At 39.9% G+C, this 24,186-nt stretch overlaps 1 protein-coding gene across 1 annotated transcript in view; it reads right to left on the bottom strand.

The window, feature by feature from the left end:
* The window catches only part of DCC (DCC netrin 1 receptor), a 967,455-nt gene that overhangs the window by 495,000 nt on the left and 448,269 nt on the right, over positions 1 to 24,186 (bottom strand). Inside the window, exons 4-5 of the mRNA XM_078852711.1 lie at positions 6,595 to 6,745; positions 6,048 to 6,184 (exon numbers count right to left, since the gene is read on the bottom strand). Coding sequence (XP_078708837.1) covers positions 6,048 to 6,184; positions 6,595 to 6,745 — 288 coding nt within the window. The remainder of the gene's footprint in view (positions 1 to 6,047; positions 6,185 to 6,594; positions 6,746 to 24,186) is intronic.

Genomic DNA, 24,186 nt, shown 5'->3' with positions numbered 1-24,186 from the left:
TGAAGGGAGTTTTTACAGCCTTTTGGGGATTTAAGATTTATTAATTTTTTTAAAAATGGCCTGGGATAATGCATCATGGAACCATCTTTTGGATGGTCTGTTTCCACTTTAGCTTTCCATTGCATACATAAACATACAATGTTCCAAACAGAATGATAGATTCAGTTAGAGAATAAGTAAAGAGCTTCAACTGTGTTTGGCATTCAGAATAAAACACCTGACTGAACAATCTACGTCAGCTAGCTGCTGTGGGATTAGCTATTGGCCACAAACAGAACATTCAAAAATATTAACAGAACAGACTGATATGGGATCCTTAACTCACCCTACCATGCAAAGGTAAAGAGGGACAGATCCTCAACTGGTGTAAATTGTCTTCACTCCAGCAAATTCAATGGAATTATTACAATTTCTACCAGTTGAGGATCTACCCTGGAATGTTTCTGTGTCAGGGATTTAAGAACAGTGAATGATCTTTTACAATGTGGAATTATTTTACCATTGATGTTTAGTAATATGGTATATACTTGGACATATTTTTCACATCCAGAGTAGACTGAATCCTTCTTATATAAATGCTTCATGATTTGTGCCAAGCAGGGTAAGTTTAAAAGATGCTTCTGTAGCCTTAATATACAATTGACTGGCTTTTGTTCCTAGGCATGTCAAACAATGTTATTTCAACACAGGGCTTTTCCCCTAGCATTTACTCTGTTCCTAAATTATTCACACACAGGAACATGCTCCAGGCCTCCATCAGTCAGTATTTTTCATCCTTTTGATCTGTGCACACATATCCTGGCAATGGATGTTCCGCAGTGGAAATAAAACCAAACAAAGATTAGATTGACCATCCTTTGCAATACCGACTACCTCTTAGTCTTGGCAAACTAAACTAGACTTGTTGGAGACCTGGCTCATAACACCATGGAGGCTCATCTTTCTTGCTGGAAAATAAAACTGATGCAAAAAACAGTTGGTCCTGAAAACTCAATAGTAAAAGGTGCTTGTTTCCCTGGCTGCAGTTTGGAAGCATTTTCTAAGTTGTCTCTTTATAGATTACATATAACTTGCTTTGTAAAAACTACGAACGGTGTTTTTCTGTGAACACCACCTTTTGGACCCAATCTTCTGTTCTTGTTGGCAATCTCTGTCTAGTCAGTAACCTGAAACCATGCAAAGCCAGTGTGCTGACCTTGCACTGCTGTGAAACAATTCACTTCTGTATTGCTCTGTATGCGACATTTACAGGATCTTTAAATCACAGAAAGAAAGAACAACAATTATGTTATGTACAATAATCTCAACCCAATTAAAAGTAGCTTTGAGATCCAAGTGCAATTTTATTATGAACCTGAAAATATGTCACATTAATATGGAAGTGTTTATTTGATTAAAAATCTTCTTTATCCTCAAAAGACTATGTACATCTTCCTGGACTTGACAGGCACAATTCTAACTCTATGTTATTTGAAATCTGGCAGTCACATTATGTTTGCCATTGGAATGTATAGAATTTAGAGACTGTCAGGGATATGCATTCATTACAATAAATGCTTGCAAAAGTCAGTTTTGCAAAATTAAGCTCCAATCCAGTGACTGGAACTGGAAACTCTGACTCTCACTCCAGCATAACACTGTGCTGAAATCAGTGGGATTCCATGCTGGAGTAAAGACCTTTGCTTGATCAGTGCTATAATCCAGCCCATCTCAGGCCCATTCTTCCATACAGAAATGGCTAAAGAATCATAGAATCATAGAAGATTAGGGTTGGAAGAGACCTCAGGAGGTCATCTAGTCCAATCCCCTGCTCAAACCAGGACCAACACCAACTAAATAATCCCAGCCAAGGCTTTGTCAAGCCAGGCCTTAAAAACCTCTAAGGATGGAGATTTCACCACCTCCCTAGGTAACCCATTCCAGTGCTTCACCACCCTCCTAGTGAAATAGTGTTTCCTAATATCCAACCTAGACCTCCCCCACTGAAACTTGAGACCATTGCTCCTTGTTCTGTCATCTGCCACCACTGAGAACAGACGAGCTCCATTGTCTTTGGAACCACCCTTCAGGTAATTGAAGGCTGCTGTCAAATCCCCCCTCACTCTTCCCTTCTGCAGACTAAATAACCCCAGTTCCTCAGCTTCTCCTCGTAAGTCATGTGCCCCAGCCCCCTAATCATTTTTGTTGTCCTCCGCTGGACTCTCTCCAATTTGTCCACATCCCTTCTGCAGTGGGAGCACCAAAACTGGATGCAATACTCCAGGTGTGACCTCCCCAGTGCCAAATAGAGGGGAATAATCACTTCCCTCGATCTTCTGGTAATGCTCCTACTAAGTCAGCCCAATATGCCATTGGCCTTCTTGGCAACAAGGGCACTCTGATGACTCATATCCAGCTTCTTGTCCACTGTAATCCCCAGGTCCTTTTCTGCAGAATTGCTGCTTAGCCAGTCGGTCCCCAGCCTGTAGCCATGCATGGGATTCTTCCTTCCTAAGTGTAGAACTCTGCACTTGTCCTTGTTGAACCTCATCAGATTTCTGTTGGCCCAATCCTCCAATTTGTCTAGATCACTCTGGACCCTATCCCTGCCCTCCAGCGTATCTACCTCTCCCCCCAGCTTAGTGTTGTCTGCAAACTTGCTGAGGGTGCAATTCGTCCCATCATCCAGATCATTAATAAAGATGTTGAACAAAACCGGCCACAGGACCGATCCCTGGGGCACTCTAATTGATACCAGCTGCCAACTAGACATTGAGCTGTTGCTCACTAATATCTAAATGAAATCACTAAACTTAATCTCTTGAGAAAGAGATTTTGTTCAACCTTTAAATTCACCTTCCAAGATCAAACAGGAAAAATTCCAACCCCAAAAGATGAATGCTTCTAAAAGCTTAAGACAATCTAGAAAGAAGAGTTATAAGGGACACTCATTAGCCAACCTAACCATAGCAATCATCTTGCCAGTGATTGTCATCATTAAACAGCCTAGTCCTTTAAAATCATTGCCAAGCATGCAGCTGATTTATAAAGTGAGGAGGTAATATTTACTGGACTTTTAAACTTTCTACTGCACAAGGAGACACAACTGACATCCTGCCAAAAAGGATTTGTACGTGAAATATTCAGAGTTAAAAATTTGGCAACAAATATTATTTAGCCTTTCCAGCAACTTCATTCCTTTCTGCATTTTTTAGCATTATGGCCAGTACAGGTAAGGGGTTGTTTTAAGATCCTCAAGAGAAATGATACCTAGGATCTTTCCAGTGAAAGACATTGGTTTTCCTGCCAGATAGTCTTTTATCTTTTAAATAATGAAGCTTTCGCCCTATCATGTGATGCAACTAAATTTGATCTAGTATTGACCCATTCACATTGCATTCAGGAAAAGATTTAATTATTGGAGTGTTTAATTTTTTAGGTGACACATGTAAAATGCTTTGCCCGCCCTTTTCTCCAGAACATACTCTTACACGAACTGTTTACATGAAAACAATTATCTTTCTAATAAACAATGGATTCTTTACAACTAAATGTGCATTTGCAATTCACAGTTTTTGTTTGATAAATAACTCAACTTTTTCTGAAGAACATATACGGATTTATACCCCACCAATGGGAAATGAATAAACCATCAATTAATTATTACATGTCTATAAATTAGGCTAATGGTATGAGCAACTCTGGTAAACTTCTCAGAGAGTTTCCTACTTATGGAGATGAATTTAACAAATATATATGTCCAATTTTTATGAAAATAAGGATATATGGGGATTTCTATTGCCCTCCATTAGTAGGTGTGTCGTTTTTGTTGAATCTTTTACATATTCACTATAGCAATACAACATAATAATTGTTGCTAAGCAATATGATACATGGTGTTAATTTAAAGCTGCCACCCTACATGCTTATGAAAATAAATGACCAAACTTTTAAAAGTTATCAAAATTGTACTTCCAAAACTTACACCCACATTTCATTAGCTTATGTGACTAGACACTTATGCAAAAAAACCCAACCCACTTTACTTTGCATATACAATTGATTGTTTTGCATGCACAATGTTTGTATTATGCATTTTTATTATGTATTTTGCATGCATTTGCATGTTTCTGTGTCAAATTTAGATCTCGTTTTCATTGTGTCAGTGATTGTGCTATCCCTTTATGCTGGTACAGCCCCAATCAAACTGTGGTCAATAAGTAACAAGTGCCGCCTTTTGAAACCTCTCTTCTACCATTCATATATGACCATTATCACTGAAGTATCTGAATCCAAGTTTGTCCCCAAAATTGTAGTACACTCCCCGTTACATATTTCTCTCTGTATAAGCATGAAAATAAATGCAAAGTTAATTTCTATATAATGCATTTTTAGCATAACATTATTATATATTTATATAGAGTCATAGTCCAGCGATAGTAAAGTGCATTATAGAGAACAAAGACATGGGCTGAGATTTTCAAGTCCCGAAAGGATTTGGATATGAAATTTCTATTAACTTTCATGGAAACTGGATAGCCAAATCCTCTACAGAGCATTGAAATTTCAGCTTTGGCCCATGCCACAGGATCCTGCAATCTACTATAGGTGAGAAAAAAAGAAGATTCACATAAATAGCTGCAGTTCTTTATAATTTCATTGTTGGTTTCTGATCAGCATCTTTCGGCAAAGCTAAATAAGCCTTTTATCCCAGAAGTTTTCTTCCATTTCTGTGTTTGATTCTTTGCAGATTGGAAATGTAGGTTTACAATAAATAGTTAAGGTGAATTTTTTGCGATTATAAAATCATTTTTTAATTTTCAAAATGTAGCCAATAAAACAATATATTGTATTAATGTACCTAGAGCAATAGAAAGAAAGTTTCCATCATGTGTAATTACTATAACGTTGCATTATGATTTGATAAAAGGATATTGTTATACAAGCATTGAATATCCTATAATCCAACTTTGGGCTCTGTTCTCTAATGGAAGTATTTTAATGCATAAGCTTTAAAACCAGAATGCAAAATGAACAGCACATTGAAATTATGCTATTGTTTGACAAAGTATTATCTATGTAGTTTCTTGAATCTTATTGAATAATGCTAATGCAGCTTGGTATTGTTCTCCGATTAAAAAAACACAACACTTCTCAGAATTTATTATAATTCTGGTTCTATTAAAATTTGACACAATAGGGGAGAAAAGCCTGTTTCAAAATTTCTAGGACATCTTTTCACATGTTTCTCAGACAACATATTTTGTTAGTTAGCCACTAAACCTATCATCTGAAATAGAGGAGAAAACATTTTTATGTAGAAGGTAAAACTAGAGTGACCAGATGTCCTGATTTTATAGGGACAGTCCTGATATTCGGGGCTTTTTCTTATATTGACCTATTATGCCCCACCCCCTGATTTTTCTATCTGTTCACCCTAAGTAACACAGGAAATCCTCACTGCATCGTTGCTCAGTGGGTAGCATGAAAGGTGATCTTCCAAACTTGGGGGTGGGAAACAACATATTTTTGCTTGAATTCCTGATCTTCAACCCAAATGTTTTTAAAGCCTGGCCATTAAAAGCAACAACACAGGCACATAATACCAGATGCTAAAGCAAGGCCATGGAGTCATAAGAGAAAGAGAAAACAATAAATCAATTTCAGTAAGCAATACTATAGTTATGCACAACTTGCTAAAATAAGATTGCAGATCACCATTGTCTCCATTTGTGATGCCATAAACAAGAAAAAACAGCTAACTGAATGGAGCAAGCTGGGATTTGACACCAACAAATATTCTACTAGCAATTAGATTATAAGCCATAGACATCGTAAGAAGTTTTATTCTGCTGTTTTATGTTCTTCCATGAGGTATATTGATTATTTGTATATACCGTTTATAGGTGAGTGAAAATCCTGTTCAAAGAAGGGTGGGAACTCCACCAGCTTAGAGATAAGTACATGGAGACGCACAGAGGAAGGAGTTATATAAACGCTAACGGTTATCCACGTTCTTGGGAAAGCAAAGGACTCCTCTCGAACAGAGTCTGGAAATCTGTACTCACCCATAACTGTGAGCTGGGCAGAGGCACTACTGTTCTCATTCTTGTAGCTGACAATGCAAGTGTATGTCCCAGAATCGTCATCAGTCACATTAGAAATAAGTAAGTTACTGCCAGCCAATAATGAATATTTTTTGGATCTGTAACATTGACAAAAAAAAAAAATCCACGTTCACATTAATCTCCAAAGAAAAGTACTCAGGATCTAAGGTACTCCACAGAGACTTTTTGGTGAGCTAGCTCTGATCTTATAATGTTGTTATTAAATGTGATAATTAACTTTTGAATGCCGCTCTACCTGATTTAAATAGCATTTCATAAAAGAAGACATTTATGGCCAAATTCTGCCCTCAGATGTGCATGCACAGCTGCAAAGGAAGAAAACAGGAGTTTCATGTGCACATCCAGTCTCATTATTACTTAAAATGAAAGCTTGATCTCCTCAAAGCTGAACCAAATTGACAACACTTAAAATGGTAGTTAATGTTTTACCCTTACTTCACCCTGGGAAACAAATTTTCATTACATAAGAGACCCGAGTATTAAATACCTGACAGGAATAATTTCATCTCCTCGCATCCATGTGAAGGTGGGTGTGGGAAACCCAGAAACACAACACTCAAGAACGGCATCTTTTCCCTCAAGGGCTACCACATTTGATGGTCTCTGCAGGAAAAATTGCTGTCTGTGCAAACCTGGATCTGTGAAGGAAAAAGAGAGAGTTATCAGAAAATGCTGTTTGATTTCAGAACAGGGAATCAAAATAGCCTGTCACTAATGGACTCAAGGAATTCAGGTCTTCAAGTCTTCTCTCTGAAGAGGAAAAAAAACAGTAATAAAGAACTATAGAAAGGACTATGGAATGGAGATCTGATGAAGCTGTTTGTGGATGGAAGCCAATGGAGCTGCTTGATTCTGGGGCAATGTTATCTTTTTGAATAGCTGTAGAAGCATTCTTTAGAGATTGGAGTCAGAGCTGAGTCTTGGGAAGGCCACAGAAAAAGTTGCACTCAAGCAAGAAGAGACAAAGGCATGTATAATGATGTCAGAAAAGCTGGGGTCAAGGTAGTCACGGTATTTTGAAAGTGTTGATAAGCAGATTAATAAATATGAGAGGTGAGAGAGAGGAAAAGGGAAACTCTAGTAAATCAAGGAAGTCATCAAGATTATGAACCATGGACATAAACGGAAAGTCTGAATTGAGAAGGAAGTTAGGAGAAAGAGGAGTGTCCAAAAAGCTCCTTTGGCTCAAGGGAGGCTCCTGAGACAAATTTACTGGGTGATGTTGAGACACAGCTTCAAATTCAGTTGGTAGTAAGGAAGGCAGAAAATAGACAGAAAGGGTGACCAGGAAAGAGTCAAAGTAGTGAAAAGATTGGACAAAGACAGACAGATATTCCTATATTTGTTTACTGTGTATATAATAGCAAGCATCGAGAAGTTTAACAAAGGTATCACTTTACTTTACAGGGTAGATAAAACACTTGAGAACAGAACTGTGGAAATTCCTGATATGCCATGGGGATGAGATGTCTTAAGTCTGTTCCAACTCTATTTAAAATGATTTCAGAATATATATATATACACACACACACACACACACACACACACACACACACAGAGTAACTACCATTACACATACTTCCATTTCACCTGACAAACACTGACACCTGCAAATCTCACTTAAGTTAGCAGGAAGCCACAACATTTAGGATCTCAGGTCCAAAGTAATGGCTCTGTTTTACCAAACATATAGCTAGAAATTTTATTTATTTGTATGCACTGGCTGATCTGTTGCTCCATGTCTACCATACACCCAGCCTTCCAAGATACACATGCCATGCCCAACTGCAAGTTAGTAGACACAGCACAGGATTTACTTTGTGAAACTCTATGCACTTCATTATGCCGGAAGTTGGATTAGATGATCAAACTGGTCGATAAGATCACTACCTTAGAAGGTGTAACTTAAAGATACAGTAGACATAGAGAAATAAAATCTAAATGCTGCTTTAAAGATGCCAATTTTCCAAGCTAAAAACAGTTGTGAACAGAACTGAATAAGAGACAATATTTGAACATAAAAATTTGAATGCCAATTACGAATTGTGACTGCTTTATTATATGCTCAGAAAAACCCACTCTTCTGCTACCATGAAAGAAGGCTTCTTTGGTTAAAAAAGTCCTGATTAAGAGGGGAGATAAAGGCAGCAGTAAAAACTAATATACAGAAAACAAATTAAAAAGTGTGGAAGCTGATAGCAATGAATACAAACCAGGAGTTAGGAAATGCTAAAAATGAGACCAAAGGTATCAATGAAAAAAAGAAAATTTGCAGCCAGTAAGCTTAAGGGCATTAAGAAATAATTCTTTAAATATATCAAGAATAAATTAAAGATAGCACTAGAACAGGTCCGAATAACACTCAAGGATGATAAAATTATGCATCATGATGCAAAAAAGGCAGAAGTATTCAATAAATATTTCTCTTGTATATTTGGAAAGAATCTGTTTGATATATTCCTATATTACAGTGATAATTAAATATCTTTTACTCCATCAGAATCTAGGGACAATGTTAAATTTGATAATGGTTATTTAGCATCTTGTTTAGCCATTCTTAAAAAAATGTTCCCAGATAACAGCATCCTCCTTTTTCAGATCAAGCCATTATTAACTGGAGGTAACTCAATGAAGCAGAAAATAGTTTTATTTTTAAAAAACTGAAAATTTTTCTGATCTGTAATTTCTCAGGCTGTCAAGCGATTAAAAAAATTAATCGTGATTTATCACACGATTAATCATGCTGTTAAATTATAGAAAACCATTTATTTAAATGTTTTTGGATGTTTTCTACATTTTCAAATATTTTTATTTCAATTACAATATAGAATATGAAGTCTACACTGCTCACGTTAGACTGACCTCATACTTGGGAAAGCAACCCCCCCATCCTTTCATGTATTTACAGCTGCTCCTGTATTTTCACTCCATGCATCCGATGAAGTGGGTTCTAGCCCATAAAATCTTATGCCCAAATAAAATTGTTAGTCTCTAAGGTGCCTCAAAGACTCCTCGTTGTTTTTGCTGATACAGACTTACAAGGCTACCACTCTGAAAACTGCTTACTTTGTATTTATTTTTTATTACAAATATTTGTATTGTAAAAAAAAACAAAAGAAATAGTATTTTTCAATTCTCATAATACAAGTACTGTTGTGCAATCTCTTTATCATGAAAGTTGAACTTACCAATATAGAAGTATGTGCAAAAAATAACTTCATTCAAAAATGAAACAATGTAAAACTTTTGAGCATAGAAAGTCCACTCAGTCCTACTTCTTGTACAGTCAATTACTCAGACAAACAAGTTTGTTCACATTGCAGGAGATAATGCTGCCCACTTCTTGTTTATAATGTCATCTGAAAGTGAGAACAGGCATTTGTATGGCACTGTTATAGCCGGCATCTCAAGATATTTACATGCCAGATATGCTAAAGATTCATATGTCTCTTCATGCTTCAACCATCATTCCAGAGGAAATACGTCCAGGCTGATGATGGGTTCTCCTAGGTAATGATCCAAAGCAGTGTGGACTGATGCACATTCATTTTCATCATCTGAGTCAGTTGCCACCAGCAGAAGGTTGATTTTCCTTTTTTGGTGGTTCAGGTTCTGTAGTTTTCGCATCAGAGTGTTGTGCTTTTAAGAATTCTCAAAGCACTCTCCACACTTCGTCCCTCTCAAATTTTAAAAGGCACTTCAGATTCTTAAACTTTGGGTGGAGTGCTGTAGCTATCTTTTGAAATATCACATTGGTACTGTCACGGTTCCTCCCCCACTCTGAACTCTAGGGTACAGATGTGGGGACCTGCATGAAAACCCTCCTAAGCTTATCTTTACCAGCTTAGGTCAAAACTTCCCCAAGGTACAAAATATTACACCTTGGACTGGCCGCTACCACCACCAAACTAATACTGGTTACTGGGGAAGAGCTGTTTGGACGCGTCCTTCCCCCCAAAGTACTTCCCAAAACCTTGCACCCCACTTCCTGGACAAGGTTTGGTAAAAAGCCTCACCAATTTGCATAGGTGACCACAGACCCAAACCCTTGGATCTGAGAACAATGAAAAAGCATTCAGTGTTTTACAAGAAGACTTTTAATAAAAAATAGAAGTAAATAGAAATAAAGAAATCCCCCCTGTAAAATCAGGATGGTAGATATCTTACAGGGTAATTAGATTCAAAAACATAGAAAACCCCTCTAGGCAAAACCTTAAGTTACAAAAAAGATACACAGACAGAAGTAGTTATTCTATTCAGCACAATTCTTTTCTCAGCCATTTAAAGAAATCATAATCTAACACATACCTAGCTAGATTACTTACTAAAAGTTCTAAGGCTCCATTCCTGGTCTATCCCCGGCCAAGACGACTACAGACAGACACAGACCCTTTGTTTCTCTCCCTCCTCCCAGCTTTTGAAAGTATCTTGTCTCCTCATTGGTCATTTTGGTCAGGTGCCAGCGAGGTTACCTTTAGCTTCTTAACCCTTTACAGGTGAGAGGAGCTTTCCCCTGGCCAGGAGGGATTTCAAAGGGGTTTACCCTTCCCTTTATATTTATGACACGCCCCCCAAATCTCAGCTAGGGTGAAACACTGGCTGGGATTTCTTCCTGGAGCTCTAGGAAAACAGAGTTAATAAGACACATGCATCTCTAAATATACTACCAAGTACATAAAGACTAACAATATTTTCCACATCTCAAGGACGATTTTAACCAGTTGATTCTGGGAAACTTTCACGGGAGAGTGCATCAGCCACTTTGTTAGAAGCTCCTGAGATGTGTTGGATGTCGAAATCAAAATCTTGGAGAGCTAAACTCCACCGAAGAAGTTTTTTGTTAGTTTTTTTGACGGTGTGAAGCCACTTTAGTGCAGCATGGTCGGTTTGCAGGTGGAAACGCCGTCCCCAAACATATGGGCGTAGCTTTTCCAGAGCGTAGACAATGGCATAACATTCTTTTTCAGTGACTGACCAGTTGCTTTCCCTCTCAGACAGTTTTTTGCTGAGAAACACTACAGGGTGGAATTCTTGATCAGGTCCTTTCTGCATTAAAACTGCTCCCACACCACGCTCGGATGCATCTGTGGTTACTAGGAACGGTTTGTCAAAGTCTGGGGCCCTTAGTACAGGGTCAGACATGAGTGTCGCTTTAAGCTTGTTAAAGGCCTTCTGACACTTTCCGGTCCACTGAACAGCATTTGGCTGTTTCTTTTTGGTTAGGTCTGTCAGTGGGGCAGCGATTTGGCTGTAGTGCGGTACAAATCGTCTGTAATAACCGGCCAAGCCTAAGAAGGATTGAACCTGTTTCTTTGACTTTGGGACAGGCCACTTTTGGATAGCATCCACTTTGGCCTGTAGGGGGCTGATAGTTCCTTGACCCACCTGGTGTCCAAGGTAAGTCACTCTGTTTAGGCCTATTTGACACTTCTTAGCCTTAACAGTTAGTCCTGCCTCCCTTATGCGCTCAAGGACTTTTTGTAGATGTTCCAGGTGGTCTGCCCAGGAATCCGAAAATATGGCCACATTGTCAAGGTAGGCGACTGCATATTCTCCTAATCCCGCTAGGAGACCATCTACAAGTCTTTGGAAAGTGGCGGGTGCATTTCGCAGCCCGAAAGGGAGTACATTAAATTCATACAGCCCGAGATGTGTGATGAAGGCTGACCTTTCCTTGGCAGATTCATCTAGCGGTACCTGACAGTACCCCTTGGTTAAGTCCAAGGTAGAGATGAACTGGGCCCGTCCCAGTTTCTCTAATAGTTCATCAGTGCGTGGCATTGGATAGTTGTCTGGGCGAGTTACAGCATTTAGCTTACGGTAGTCCACGCAAAAACGTATTTCCCCATCTGGTTTGGGAACTAGAACTACTGGAGATGCCCATGCACTTTCAGAGGGGCGGATTACACCCATCTGTAACATATCCTGGATCTCCCGTTCTATAGCAGTTTTAGCTTGAGGAGACACCCGGTAAGGGTGGACCCTAATTGGGTGAGCATTACCTGTGTCAATGGAGTGGTATGCCCGTTCAGTCAGTCCTGGGGTGGCTGAGAACGTTGGCGCGTAGCTAGTGCACAGCTCCTGGATCTGCTGTCGCTGCATACGCCCAAGGGTCATGGAGAGGTTCACCTCTTCCACACCACCAGCACATTTCCCTTCGTAATAGACACCTTCAGGCCACTCAGCGTCGTCTCCTCCCTGGGCTGTAAACTGACAAACCTTTAATTCTCTGGAATAAAAGGGCTTTAGAGAATTAATATGATACACCTTAGGCTTTTGGTTGGAGGTGGGGAATGCTATGAGATAATTAACAGCTCCCAGGCGCTCCTGGACCACGAATGGCCCTTCCCACGATGCTTCCATTTTATGGGCCTGGAGCGCCTTTAAGACCATGACCTGGTCTCCTACTTTGAAGGAACGCTCTCTGGCATGTTTATCATACCAGGCTTTTTGCTCTTTTTGAGCATCCTGTAAGTTTTCTCTAGCAAGGGCTAAAGAGGTTCGGAGGGTGTTTTGTAGGTTGGTTACAAAGTCCAGAATGTTAGTTCCTGGAGAAGGTGTAAATCCCTCCCATTGCTGCTTCACCAACTGCAATGGCCCCTTAACCTCACGGCCATATACAAGTTCAAATGGGGAAAACCCTAAACTGGGATGTGGTACAGCTCTGTAGGCAAAGAGCAACTGTTGCAATACTAGGTCCCAATCATTGGAGTGCTCATTTACGAATTTACGTATCATGGCCCCCAAAGTTGCACTAAACTTCTCCACCATGCCATTTGTTTGATGATGGTAAGGAGTGGCAACCAAGTGATTTACCCCATGAGCTTCCCAAAGGTTTTTCATAGTTCCTGCCAGGAAATTAGTCCCTGCATCTGTGAGGATGTCGGAGGGCCAACCTACCCTGGCAAAAATGTCTGCTAGTGCCTGGCACACACTTTTAGCCCTGGTGTTGCTTAGAGCTACTGCTTCCGGCCATCGGGTGGCAAAATCCATGAAAGTCAGTATGTACTGCTTTCCTCTGGGTGTCTTTTTCGGAAAAGGACCCAGAATATCCACAGCTACTCGCTGAAATGGAACTTCAATGATGGGGAGTGGCTGGAGAGGGGCTTTGACCTGGTCTTGGGCTTTTCTCACTCTTTGGCACCCCTCACAAGACTGGACATAGGTAGAAACATCCTTGCCCATTCCCTCCCAGTGGAATGATCCCCCCAAACGGTCTTTGGTCCTGTTCACCCCAGCATGGCCACTAGGGTGATCATGGGCTAAGCTCAAGAGCTTGGCCCGGTATTTAGTTGGAACTACCAACTGTCTCTGAGGATGCCAGTCTTCCTGGTGTCCACCAGAAAGAGTTTCCTTGTATAAAAGTCCTCTTTCTACAACAAACCTGGATCAATTAGAAGAGCTGAGAGGCGGTGGGTTGCTCCGAGCCGCCGTCCAAGCTCTCTGGAGGCTTTCATCTGCTTCCTGTTCGGTCTGGAACTGTTCCCTTGATGCTGGAGACATCAGTTCCTCATGGGATTGTGGACCTAGGCTTGGTCCCTCTGGAAGCGATATAGGGGATGGAGCTGTTTCTGTTGACTGTGAACCGCTCTCCGCTGGTGCACTATGTTGGGATTCAGGCTCCGGCTGAGCCTCTTGTGTAGGGTTATTGGCTGCTGCCAGTTCAGGTTCGGTGGGGCCCTCTGGTGTTGAGGTTGCAAGTACTGGATTCAGTGCTGACACGGGGTCTGGTGTTGGTTGTTCGGCTGGTTCCGGTTCTGGGACTGGTTCCGTCTGGGTCTCTGGGACTGGATCCACTACTGCTGTTGCAGACATTGGCCTGGGGTCCGGGTCCATCACCTCTGACTGGGTCCTGATAGAAGTTTCCGGAACAGAGCTAGGCCTCACGGCTTGTTTAGCCTGGCTGCGGGTGACCATTCCCACCCTCTTGGCCTGCTTCACGTGATTGGCCAAGTCTTCCCCCAACAGCATGGGGATGGGATAATCATCATAGACTGCAAAAGTCCACATTCCTGACCAGCCCTTGTACTGGACAGGCAACTTGGCTGTAGGCAAATTGAAAGAGTTGGACTTGAAGGGTTGAATCGTCACTTGGATCTCTGGGTTGATTAAATTGGGGTCCACTAAGGAAGCATGGATAGCTGACACTTGTGCTCCGGTGTCCCTCCACGCGGTGACCTTCTTCCCGCCCACACTCACAGTTTCCCTCCGCTCCAAGGGTATCTGGGAGGTATCTGGTCCTGTGGACCTCTGGTGTGATTCCGGTGCAATGAACTGTAATCTGTTGGGGTTCTTGGGGCAGTTGGCCTTTACATGCTCCAGCTCGTTACATTTAAAACATCGTCCAGCTGACGGGTCACCGGGGCGAGGTGGGTTGCTGGAGAACGGGGTGGTGGGACGATAAGGGGTCTGGAGGGTTCTTTGGGAGGTAGGTGGGGCTTTGGGCGGCCCCCGGTAATAGGGTGTGGTCTGGGGTGGTCCCTTCTGGTCTCCGCTCCAACTGCGACCAGTTTTCTTCTTCTCTGCCACCTCCACCCATCTGGCTCCAATCTCTCCTGCCTCGATTACACTTTTGGGTTTCCCATCTAGGATGTATCTTTCTATTTCCTCAGGAACACCCTCTAAGAATTGTTCCATTTGCATTAGGAAGGGCAAATTTACTGGAGATTCAACACTTGCTCCTGATATCCAGGCATCCCAATGTTTCACAATGTGGTAGGCATGTCGGGTAAATGACATGTCTGGTTTCCACCTTAGGGCTCGGAACCTCCGACGAGACTGCTCGGGTGTTATCCCCATTCTGACTCTCGCCTTGGATTTAAACAGTTCATACTTGTTCATATGTTCTTTAGGCATTTCAGCTGCCACCTCAGCTAAGGGTCCACTCAGCTGCGGCCTCAGCTCTACCATGTATTGGTCAGTAGAGATGTTGTACCCAAGGCAGGCCCTTTCGAAGTTTTCTAAGAAGGCCTCAGTATCATCACCTGCCTTGTAGGTGGGGAACTTTCTGGGATGGGAAGTGGTACCTGGAGAAGGATTGCTAGGGTTTGTTGGTATATTCTGCTGGGCCTTTATCCTCTCCATCTCCTCCACATGCTTCCTTGCCTCCATTTCCCTCTTGTGGGCAGCCTCCTGTACCTCCTTCTTCAGCCGCATGAGTTCTATCTGTCTTTCATGTTCCCTTTGTTTTTCCTCAGCCTGAAATTTGGCTAATTCCAGCTGTAGTCGAGCTGAGGATTTGGTCATTCTAACCTCTCTGTTTTTAACTAACTTTACACCCGAGGTTTAGAAATAAACAAACAAAACGTGGCTGTAAAATTTTGCTGTGCTGGAATAGAATACCTATTCTCTGATAGTGACTGTCAGCCTACAGAAAAAGACAATTCCCTTGTCTCTGCTCTGGGCCCAAATTAAAGCAAAAAACCTCCAACTACTTGGAAACCTGCTTACCCAGCCCAAAGGAAAAAAAAAATCCTTTTCAAACCTGTGCTCCTTGTAAAACAAAAAAAAATCAAAATCCTAAAAAAAACCCTGCCACTTTTGTCTCCAGGCAAATGGGTAGAGCACACACCCCCTATTTACTTTTAGGAAGAAAAGAAAAAAAAAAACCTCTGGGTTGGAAGACTGTGAATTTCCCTGCAGGAGTTAAGTACCCTGCCTCCAAGCAAAGAAAACCTGCAATTCACAAGATAATCCCCTTTTGTCTCTGCTTGGCCACAAAGCAGAGAGAAACCAAGCTGCTTTCAGTTTCAAAGCTGCTTCTGGACTTCCTAAAAATTCCTTTTTAAAATCTGTATTTCTAGTTCAAAAAATCTCAACTGGATCTCAAAATGATTTCAGGTTAATCCCACCACTGTGCCACCATGTCACGGTTCCTCCCCCACTCTGAACTCTAGGGTACAGATGTGGGGACCTGCATGAAAACCCTCCTAAGCTTATCTTTACCAGCTTAGGTCAAAACTTCCCCAAGGTACAAAATATTACACCTTGGACTGGCCGCTACCACCACCAAACTAATACTGGTTACTGGGGAAGAGCTGTTTGGACGCGTCCTTCCCCCCAAAGTACTTCCCAAAACCTTGCACCCCACTTCCTGGACAAGGTTTGGTAAAAAGCCTCACCAATTTGCATAGGTGACCACAGACCCAAACCCTTGGATCTGAGAACAATGAAAAAGCATTCAGTGTTTTACAAGAAGACTTTTAATAAAAAATAGAAGTAAATAGAAATAAAGAAATCCCCCCTGTAAAATCAGGATGGTAGATGTCTTACAGGGTAATTAGATTCAAAAACATAGAAAACCCCTCTAGGCAAAACCTTAAGTTACAAAAAAGATACACAGACAGAAGTAGTTATTCTATTCAGCACAATTCTTTTCTCAGCCATTTAAAGAAATCATAATCTAACACATACCTAGCTAGATTACTTACTAAAAGTTCTAAGACTCCATTCCTGGTCTATCCCCGGCCAAGACGACTACAGACAGACACAGACCCTTTGTTTCTCTCCCTCCTCCCAGCTTTTGAAAGTATCTTGTCTCCTCATTGGTCATTTTGGTCAGGTGCCAGCGAGGTTACCTTTAGCTTCTTAACCCTTTACAGGTGAGAGGAGCTTTCCCCTGGCCAGGAGGGATTTCAAAGGGGTTTACCCTTCCCTTTATATTTATGACAGGTACCTTCTCTGAGTTTTGTCAGATCTGCTGTGAAAGTGTTCTTAAAGAACAACATCATTGGAGACTGTTATAACATGCAATATGTGGCAGAATGCAGGTAAAACAGCAGAAAACATACAATTCTCCCCCAAGGAGTTCAGTCATAAATTTAATTAATGCATTATTTTTTTACAAGCATAATCAGCATGGAAACATGTCCTCTGGAACGGTGGCTGAAGCATGCAGAGGCATATGAATGTTTAGCATATCTGGCACATAATGCCAGCTACAAAAGTGCCATGTGAACGCCTTTTCTCACTTTCACGTAAATAAGAACTGGGCAGCATTATTGCCTGTAAATGTAAACTAACTTGTTAGTCAAGTGATTGGCTGAACAAGAAGTAGGACTAAGTGGACTTGTAGGCTCCAAAGTTTTACATTATTTTTGTTTTGGATTGCAGTTATGTAACAGAAAAATCTACATTTGTAAGTTGCACTTCCAAGATAAAGAGATTTCACTACAGTACCTGTATTAGGTACATTGAAAAATATTATTTCTTTTGTCTATCATTTTTACAATGCAAATATTTATAATAAAAAATAATAATATAAAGTGAGCATGGTACACTTTGTATTCTGTGTGTATTTAAAATCAATATATTTGAAAATGTAGGTAGTCATCCCAAAACATTTAATAAATTTCAATTGGTATTCTAGTGTTTAACGGTGTGAAATATTAATCACAATTATTATTTTAATCAATTAATTTTTGAGTTAATCGCATTCGTTAACTGTGATTAATCGACAGCCCTAGTTATTTCACGTGTTTTTCTCTTGCTTCAATTTTGCCTGGCCAAATTTTTGATATAGCTGAAGTGTATCAGATACACATACTTTAATGGAAACCCTAATAAAAATGATACAGCTAGATTAGTGACTTTTTAAATTGGAAAATGCTTATCTGAATGTGAAATTGCCAAATTTCATCTAAATCTGAAATTTATTCAGCCTTTCTTTGAGGATAACTTCAAATCATAGCTTAAACTATTTAGATGAAATAACTAAGATAGACTCAAAAATCTAAGTTGCAAGGAAACTTGTTTATTTATATAAATCTTCCTTAGACCAGAATTTTAAAACAGGAGGCTTGGTGCTTGAGCACATTTGCCCACCTGCATTAGCACATGTAAACAACATGATTGTGTGGACAAATGGCAACCAGCACAGGCAATCACGCGGTTTCTCAGTATACATATGTATAATACCATTGCATAATCGTGCTTCTGCTTTTTTTTCCTCCAAAATTTGTTATTTACAGTCATCCAAGCCTCATTTGTCTGATTTCTCTCACCCTCTGACAACCTATTTCCTAGCTGGGCTACTTTTTTTTTATATCTCTAGTAGTTTCTAAATTCGCATTGTTGTGCCTTAGACTCAACCCAGCTGCCTCTCTCTCTCTGTCATCTAGCTGCTTCTACTTATTAATGTACAAATTTCCTGGCACAAGAAGGAGGAACTGTGCTGTATGGTAACAAACACCATTTCAATATCTGCCCCACTAAGACCTTAAAAGTGCAAGGCAGATCTCTATCTGAACTTTTCTTTCCTGCTTAGCCACAGAAATGCTAGTTGAAAAGGCAGCATTATCTACACATCCGTATTTCATTTGCTAGTCCACTTCAAAAGCAGATACAAATTATAAATGAGTAATTCTTGAAACATCAGCAGAATTGAATGAAATCTCTACCTGAGTGAGGGAGTGCAAGGCACGGCCAGAGACTGTAGCAGAATGGTACATAAAGATCTTAATAGAAAATCAGTTACAAAAAGAAAGGATGAGGAAATCACCTACAATTTTCTGAAAAGCAAAGGGAAGAACAGAATCTTTGGTTTCAGATCCCTGAAGTCTACTTAGAGATGGTAGGAACTCCTGCACAAAGGGGGGCAAGACCCTGGAAAGTGCTGAGGACCTCCTGGAAGTTGATGACTGTGCTCTCATCTCCCATATATGTCAATAAGAGTTAAATGTGCTCAATGTTTCCCCAAAGATGATCAGCCACAGAATCAGGACCTTAGCCCTTCCTTATGCCAGCTGTATAAAGGCTATAAGTAGTTTTGGAACAAGAGGGATCAGGTAGTAGCTAATAAATTGTATTTAATTGCTGAGCAAATATGATATTTTGGGTATTGAATGCTAGTCCCACCATCAATATTTGGAAACAAGAATTGATCTGCTATCTCAGGCTATCAAACCTGACATATAATCCTAACAAATAACTGAACAAAACTCACATGTGCTGGTTAACTGGAATGTGAAAAAGAATGTCAATTTTAACCTAAAATAATGCAACTGAAAATAACACACATCACGGTGTTATACAAACTTTTTTTTTGTGCCATGAAAGGAAGAACGGCTTTTAACACACACTGATTACTTAACAATTAGTGTATTTATTACCGTTACTTTTTGTTTTTTATGTTTGATTGGGCAGATCCTCAGCTGATCTAAAAAGTCCAATGAAGTCAGAGGAGCTATGTCAATTTAATCAGCTGAGATTAGGGTCCAATATGATTTTATTAGTGATATTCAGTGAAAAAACATCTATTGATTATGAAAGTTTACTGGATTATATTTTTACTTAGCAATAAGAAGGTAAAATAGCAATAAAAATATTACAAATTCATTTCCTTTATTTTTGCCCAAATTATATGCAATTTGTCACTTGTACTTGTCATAGTCACACTCTATACATGAAGACAGAAGAAAAAAGGGAAGAAGAAAAGAATGTCATAATAAAATAAATAGAAACTAAATACTGTAATAACACTCAGCTATGCCTAAAGAAAAAGAGAAGTGGTCAAAAAAAAGAATTCACCCTGCCCCTTATGCATCCTTCACAGACATTGTAGTCTGACACACAATGATCATGAAAGCCTAGTACAGACAACCATAGCCCCCCTCTGCCCCAACCAGTTAGTAGACCTGGGATAGCATATACTGAACCATTTAAAAGGGGGTCATTCAGGCCCATGCTACCCCAATGCATGTGGATGTCTATGTTCCACTAGAGCATCTGGACGCTCGCCCAGTTCAGAGGGAGTGCACACTGAACCCTCTCAAATATTATGGCAGGGAGCAATTAGGCATGATCTTTTAATGAATCTGGAGGCCCCGGTTTAAACACCAATAGCTTGAATCTGTCCTTACATAAGAATGGCCAATAGTCCATCTAGCCCAGTTTCCTGTCTCTGACAGAGGTCAATGCCAACTGCGTCAGAGGGAATAAACAGAACAGGGAAATTATTGAGTGATCCATCCCGTCATCCACTCCCACCTTCTGGCAATTGGAGGTTTAGGTACACCCAAAGCAGAGGGTAGCATCTCGGCTAACAGCCATTGATAGACCTATCCTCCATGGACTTATACAATTCTTTTTTTGAATCCAGTTACGCTTTTGGCCTTCACAGCATTCCCTGGCAATGAGTTCCACAGGTTGACTATGCATTGTGTGAACAAGTACTTCCTTTGGTTTGTTTTTAACCTGCTGCCAATTAGTTTCTTTGGGTGTCCCCTGGTTCTTGTGTTAAGTGAAGGGGTAAATAACACTTTTTTATTCACTTTCCCCAAACCATTCAGGACTTTATAGACCTTTATCATATCCCCCTTAGTTGTCTCTTTTCCAGGCTGAAAAGTCCCAGTCTTCTTTAATCTCTCCTCATATGGAAGCTGTTCCAAAACCTTAATTTTTGTTGCCCTTCTCTGTACCTTTTCCAATTCTATATATCTTTTTTGAGATGAGGCAATTAGAATTGCACACAGTATTCAATGTGCTCATACCATGGATTTATATAAAGACATTATGATATTTACTGTCATAATATCTATCAATTTCCTAATAGTTCCTAACTTTTTCTTAACTTTTTCGATTGGCGGTTCACATTGAGCAGATGTTTTCAGAGAACTATTCACAATGACTCCAAGATCTCTTTCTTGATTGGTAATGGCTAATTTAGAACCCCATCATTTTGAATGTATAGCTTCGATTATGTATTCAAATGTGCATTATTCTGCATTTATCAACACTGAATTTCATCTGCCATTTTGTTGCTCAGTCACTCAGTTTTGTAAGATCCCTTTCTAATTTCTTGCAGTCTGCTTTGGACTTAGCTACGCTGAGTAATTTTTTATCGTCTGTAAATTTTGCCATCTCACTGTTGACCCCTTTTTCCAGATCATTTATGAATATGTTGAATATCACTGGTCCTATTACGGATCCCTGGAGGACACTACTATTTACCTCTCTCCATTCTGAAAGCTGACCATTTATTCCTATCCTTTGTTTCCTGTTTTTTAACCAGTTACTGATCCATGAGAGGACCTTCCCTCTTATCCCATGACAGTTTACTTTGCTTAAGAGCCTTTGGTGAGGGACCTTGTCAAAAACTTTCTGAAAAGTCCAAGTACACTAGAGCCACTGGATCATTCTTGTCCACACGCTTGTTGACCCCCTCAAAGAAATGTACTAGATTGGTGAGGCATGATTTCCCTTTCGAAAGGCCATGTGGACTCTCCCCCAACACATTGTGTTCATCTATGTACCTGGTAATTCTAGTCTTTCATATAGTTTTCATCAATTTGTCTAGTACTGAAGATAGGCTTACTGGCATGTAATTGCCAGGATCACCTCTGGAGCCTTTTTTTTTTAAATTGGCATCATATTAGCTACTGTTCAGTCAGCTGGTACAGAAGCTGATTGAAGTGATAAGTTACATAGCACAGTTAGTAGTTCTTCAATTTCATATATCAGTTCCTTCAGAACTCTCAGGTGAATACCATCTGGTCCTGCTGACTTATTACTGCTTTATTTATCAATTTCTTCCAAAATCTCCTCTATTGACACCTCAGACTGGGACAGTTCCTCAGATTTGTCACCTAAAGAGAATGGCTCGGGTATGGGAATCTCCCTCACATCATCTACATTGGAGATGGATACAAAGAATTAATTTAGGAAGTACTTTTATCCCCATTTCACAGATGAGGAACTGAGACCCAGACAGATTAAGTGACTTATCCAAAGTCAAACGGGAAGTCTGTGGCAGAGCAGGGAATTAAACTCTGGTCTCCCCACTCCCAGGGTAGTGCCCCTCACCATAATTTATTGTTATTATTAATCATCATTTACTGATTATTCCTTTAATCAAACCAGGGGTATGTTGTAGGTCTGTATCGTATCTTATTAATAAGGGTTGTGATGCATTTAATCTCATATCAAATGGAATTAGGCAAGAATAATTCAAATTCTGTTTAATATCTCACCCCGTAAGCCTCCCCAAGTAGGAATAACAAAGGAATTTGCAGGGAATTTGGCTCATTCAGTGTTACAGAAATGGAGAGTGCCTGGCCGGAGATAGAGACTGTCACTACTGCATTTGAGCTATGCTGTACATTACTATGAAAATGGGAACTGGTTCCATACAATGACCTATTTTGCTGGCCTGCAATACACAGTTTCTCATTCTACTAAATTACTTTTGCACTACAGTCCATTAGTAAGAGTTGTTCAGCTGAAAGAAAACTATCATATCATATATATGAATTTTGCTGAACATATTTGCTAATAATGTATATCAGGCCAGTAGAATGTTATTTTATTATTGCAGCAGTTTTTCTATTGCAAACTGCAGAACAGATTCCTTTAATATGACATTAATGTCTGTAAGTGCTCATAGTCACATTTCTAAATTTGATTAGAAGAGATAAGATTCAGACTTACTAAAACCCAATTTTGCTCTCTCCTGTCACAGAGACAAGGACAAACCAATTCCCTGACCTGATCTTACCATCACGCCTAGAGGCTGCATAGTTAATCCTACCAAAAAAGCAAAGGTTATGTGTGAACAACGATAGAGAAATCCGTCATTAAAATGATACTGATCTGTCAATATACAGACTGCATTAAAGTGTATAACCACAATGTATGAACGTGTTTGGGATTTTGCTTCCCTCCACCCCGAAGGAAATTCAGGCCTGGCTTAGCAGAGCTATAGGATGTCATATGAGCCTATGCGGATAAGCAATAAAGAGGTAAAAAGATCATAACATTCGTACGGACACCCATGAAGAATAGCCATCAAGGCATTCTTCTTGCTACAGTATTTGCAAAATACATTTACAGTCTGCAAGAGAGGCAGTGTCAACTAATGGTTGGACTATGGGATTAGGAGTCAGCTTTGCGGCTGCTTGCTGTGTGACCTTGAACCTTTGGTTTTCCTGACCTGTGATGGGAATAAAAATTTTTACAAGCCTTTGAAATAATGAACATCTTATTATTGGGATTATTACTTTTAGCTATTTAGGTGGAGAGTTTTGGGGTTTTTTTTAAATTAAATATACCAGAATTTTTTGTCAAGAAAACAGTTGCTTTGGAAAAGCTTCTTCCGCTGCGATTTAATTGTCAGTGGCAAAATGTTACAGAATGAGGAACTGTAATATAGCTAAATTAGTCCATATCCTTAATAAATTATGAATTCACGCAGTCAAGAATATATGAATGTAACCCTGCATAATTCCTTTAACCCCACTCAATATTGCTCTGTTTATACATTCAGGGATTGCATTAGCTCTTTTGGCCACAGGGCCACACTGGAAGCTCATGATTACCATTACCCCCAAGTCTTGTTCACAGTCACTGCTTCCCATCCTGCAAGACTAGCCTGCATTCTTTCTTCCTAGATGTATGACTCTACATTTGGCCACACTGAAATATGTATTGTTTGCTCACGCACACCTTACCAAACAACCCAGATCACTCTGTATTACTGACCTGTCCTCTCCATTATGTACCACTCCATTTCCCCAATCTTTGTGTCATCTGGAAACTTTATCAGTAATGATTTTATGTTATCTTCCATTAATACAAAATGTTAAACAGCACAGGGCCAAAAACCCATCCGTGCTGGACTCCACTAGAAACACCTCTGCTCAGTGATGATTCGCCATTTACAATTACATTTTGAGACCTATCAGTTAGCCAGTTTCTTAATCCATTTAATGTGTGCCATATTGATTTTGTATTGTTCCAGTTTATTAATCCAAATGTCATGTGGTACTAAATCAAACGGCTTACAGAAAACTCAGTATATTACATGAACACGATTATCTTGATCAAGCAAAGTAATCACATCAAAAAGATAAAGTTAGTTTGATAAGTTCTGTCTTCTATAAATCCATGTTGATTGGCATTAATAATATTACCCTCATTTAATTGTTGATTGACCCCTCTATCAACTGTTTCTTATTTTTCTCAGGATCAGTGTCAAGCTGATGGTCTATAATTACCCACCTAATTCTCTATCTTTTTAAAATACTGACACAACATTAACTTTCTTCCAGTTTTCTGGAACTTCCCTAGTGTTCCATGATTTATT

The sequence above is a fragment of the Lepidochelys kempii genome, chromosome 5, assembly GCF_965140285.1.
Source record: "Lepidochelys kempii isolate rLepKem1 chromosome 5, rLepKem1.hap1, whole genome shotgun sequence".
Classification (NCBI taxonomy): domain Eukaryota; kingdom Metazoa; phylum Chordata; order Testudines; family Cheloniidae; genus Lepidochelys; species Lepidochelys kempii.
The sequence above is the reverse complement of the archived record's forward strand: the minus strand, read 5'-3'. Positions and strand labels throughout refer to the sequence as shown.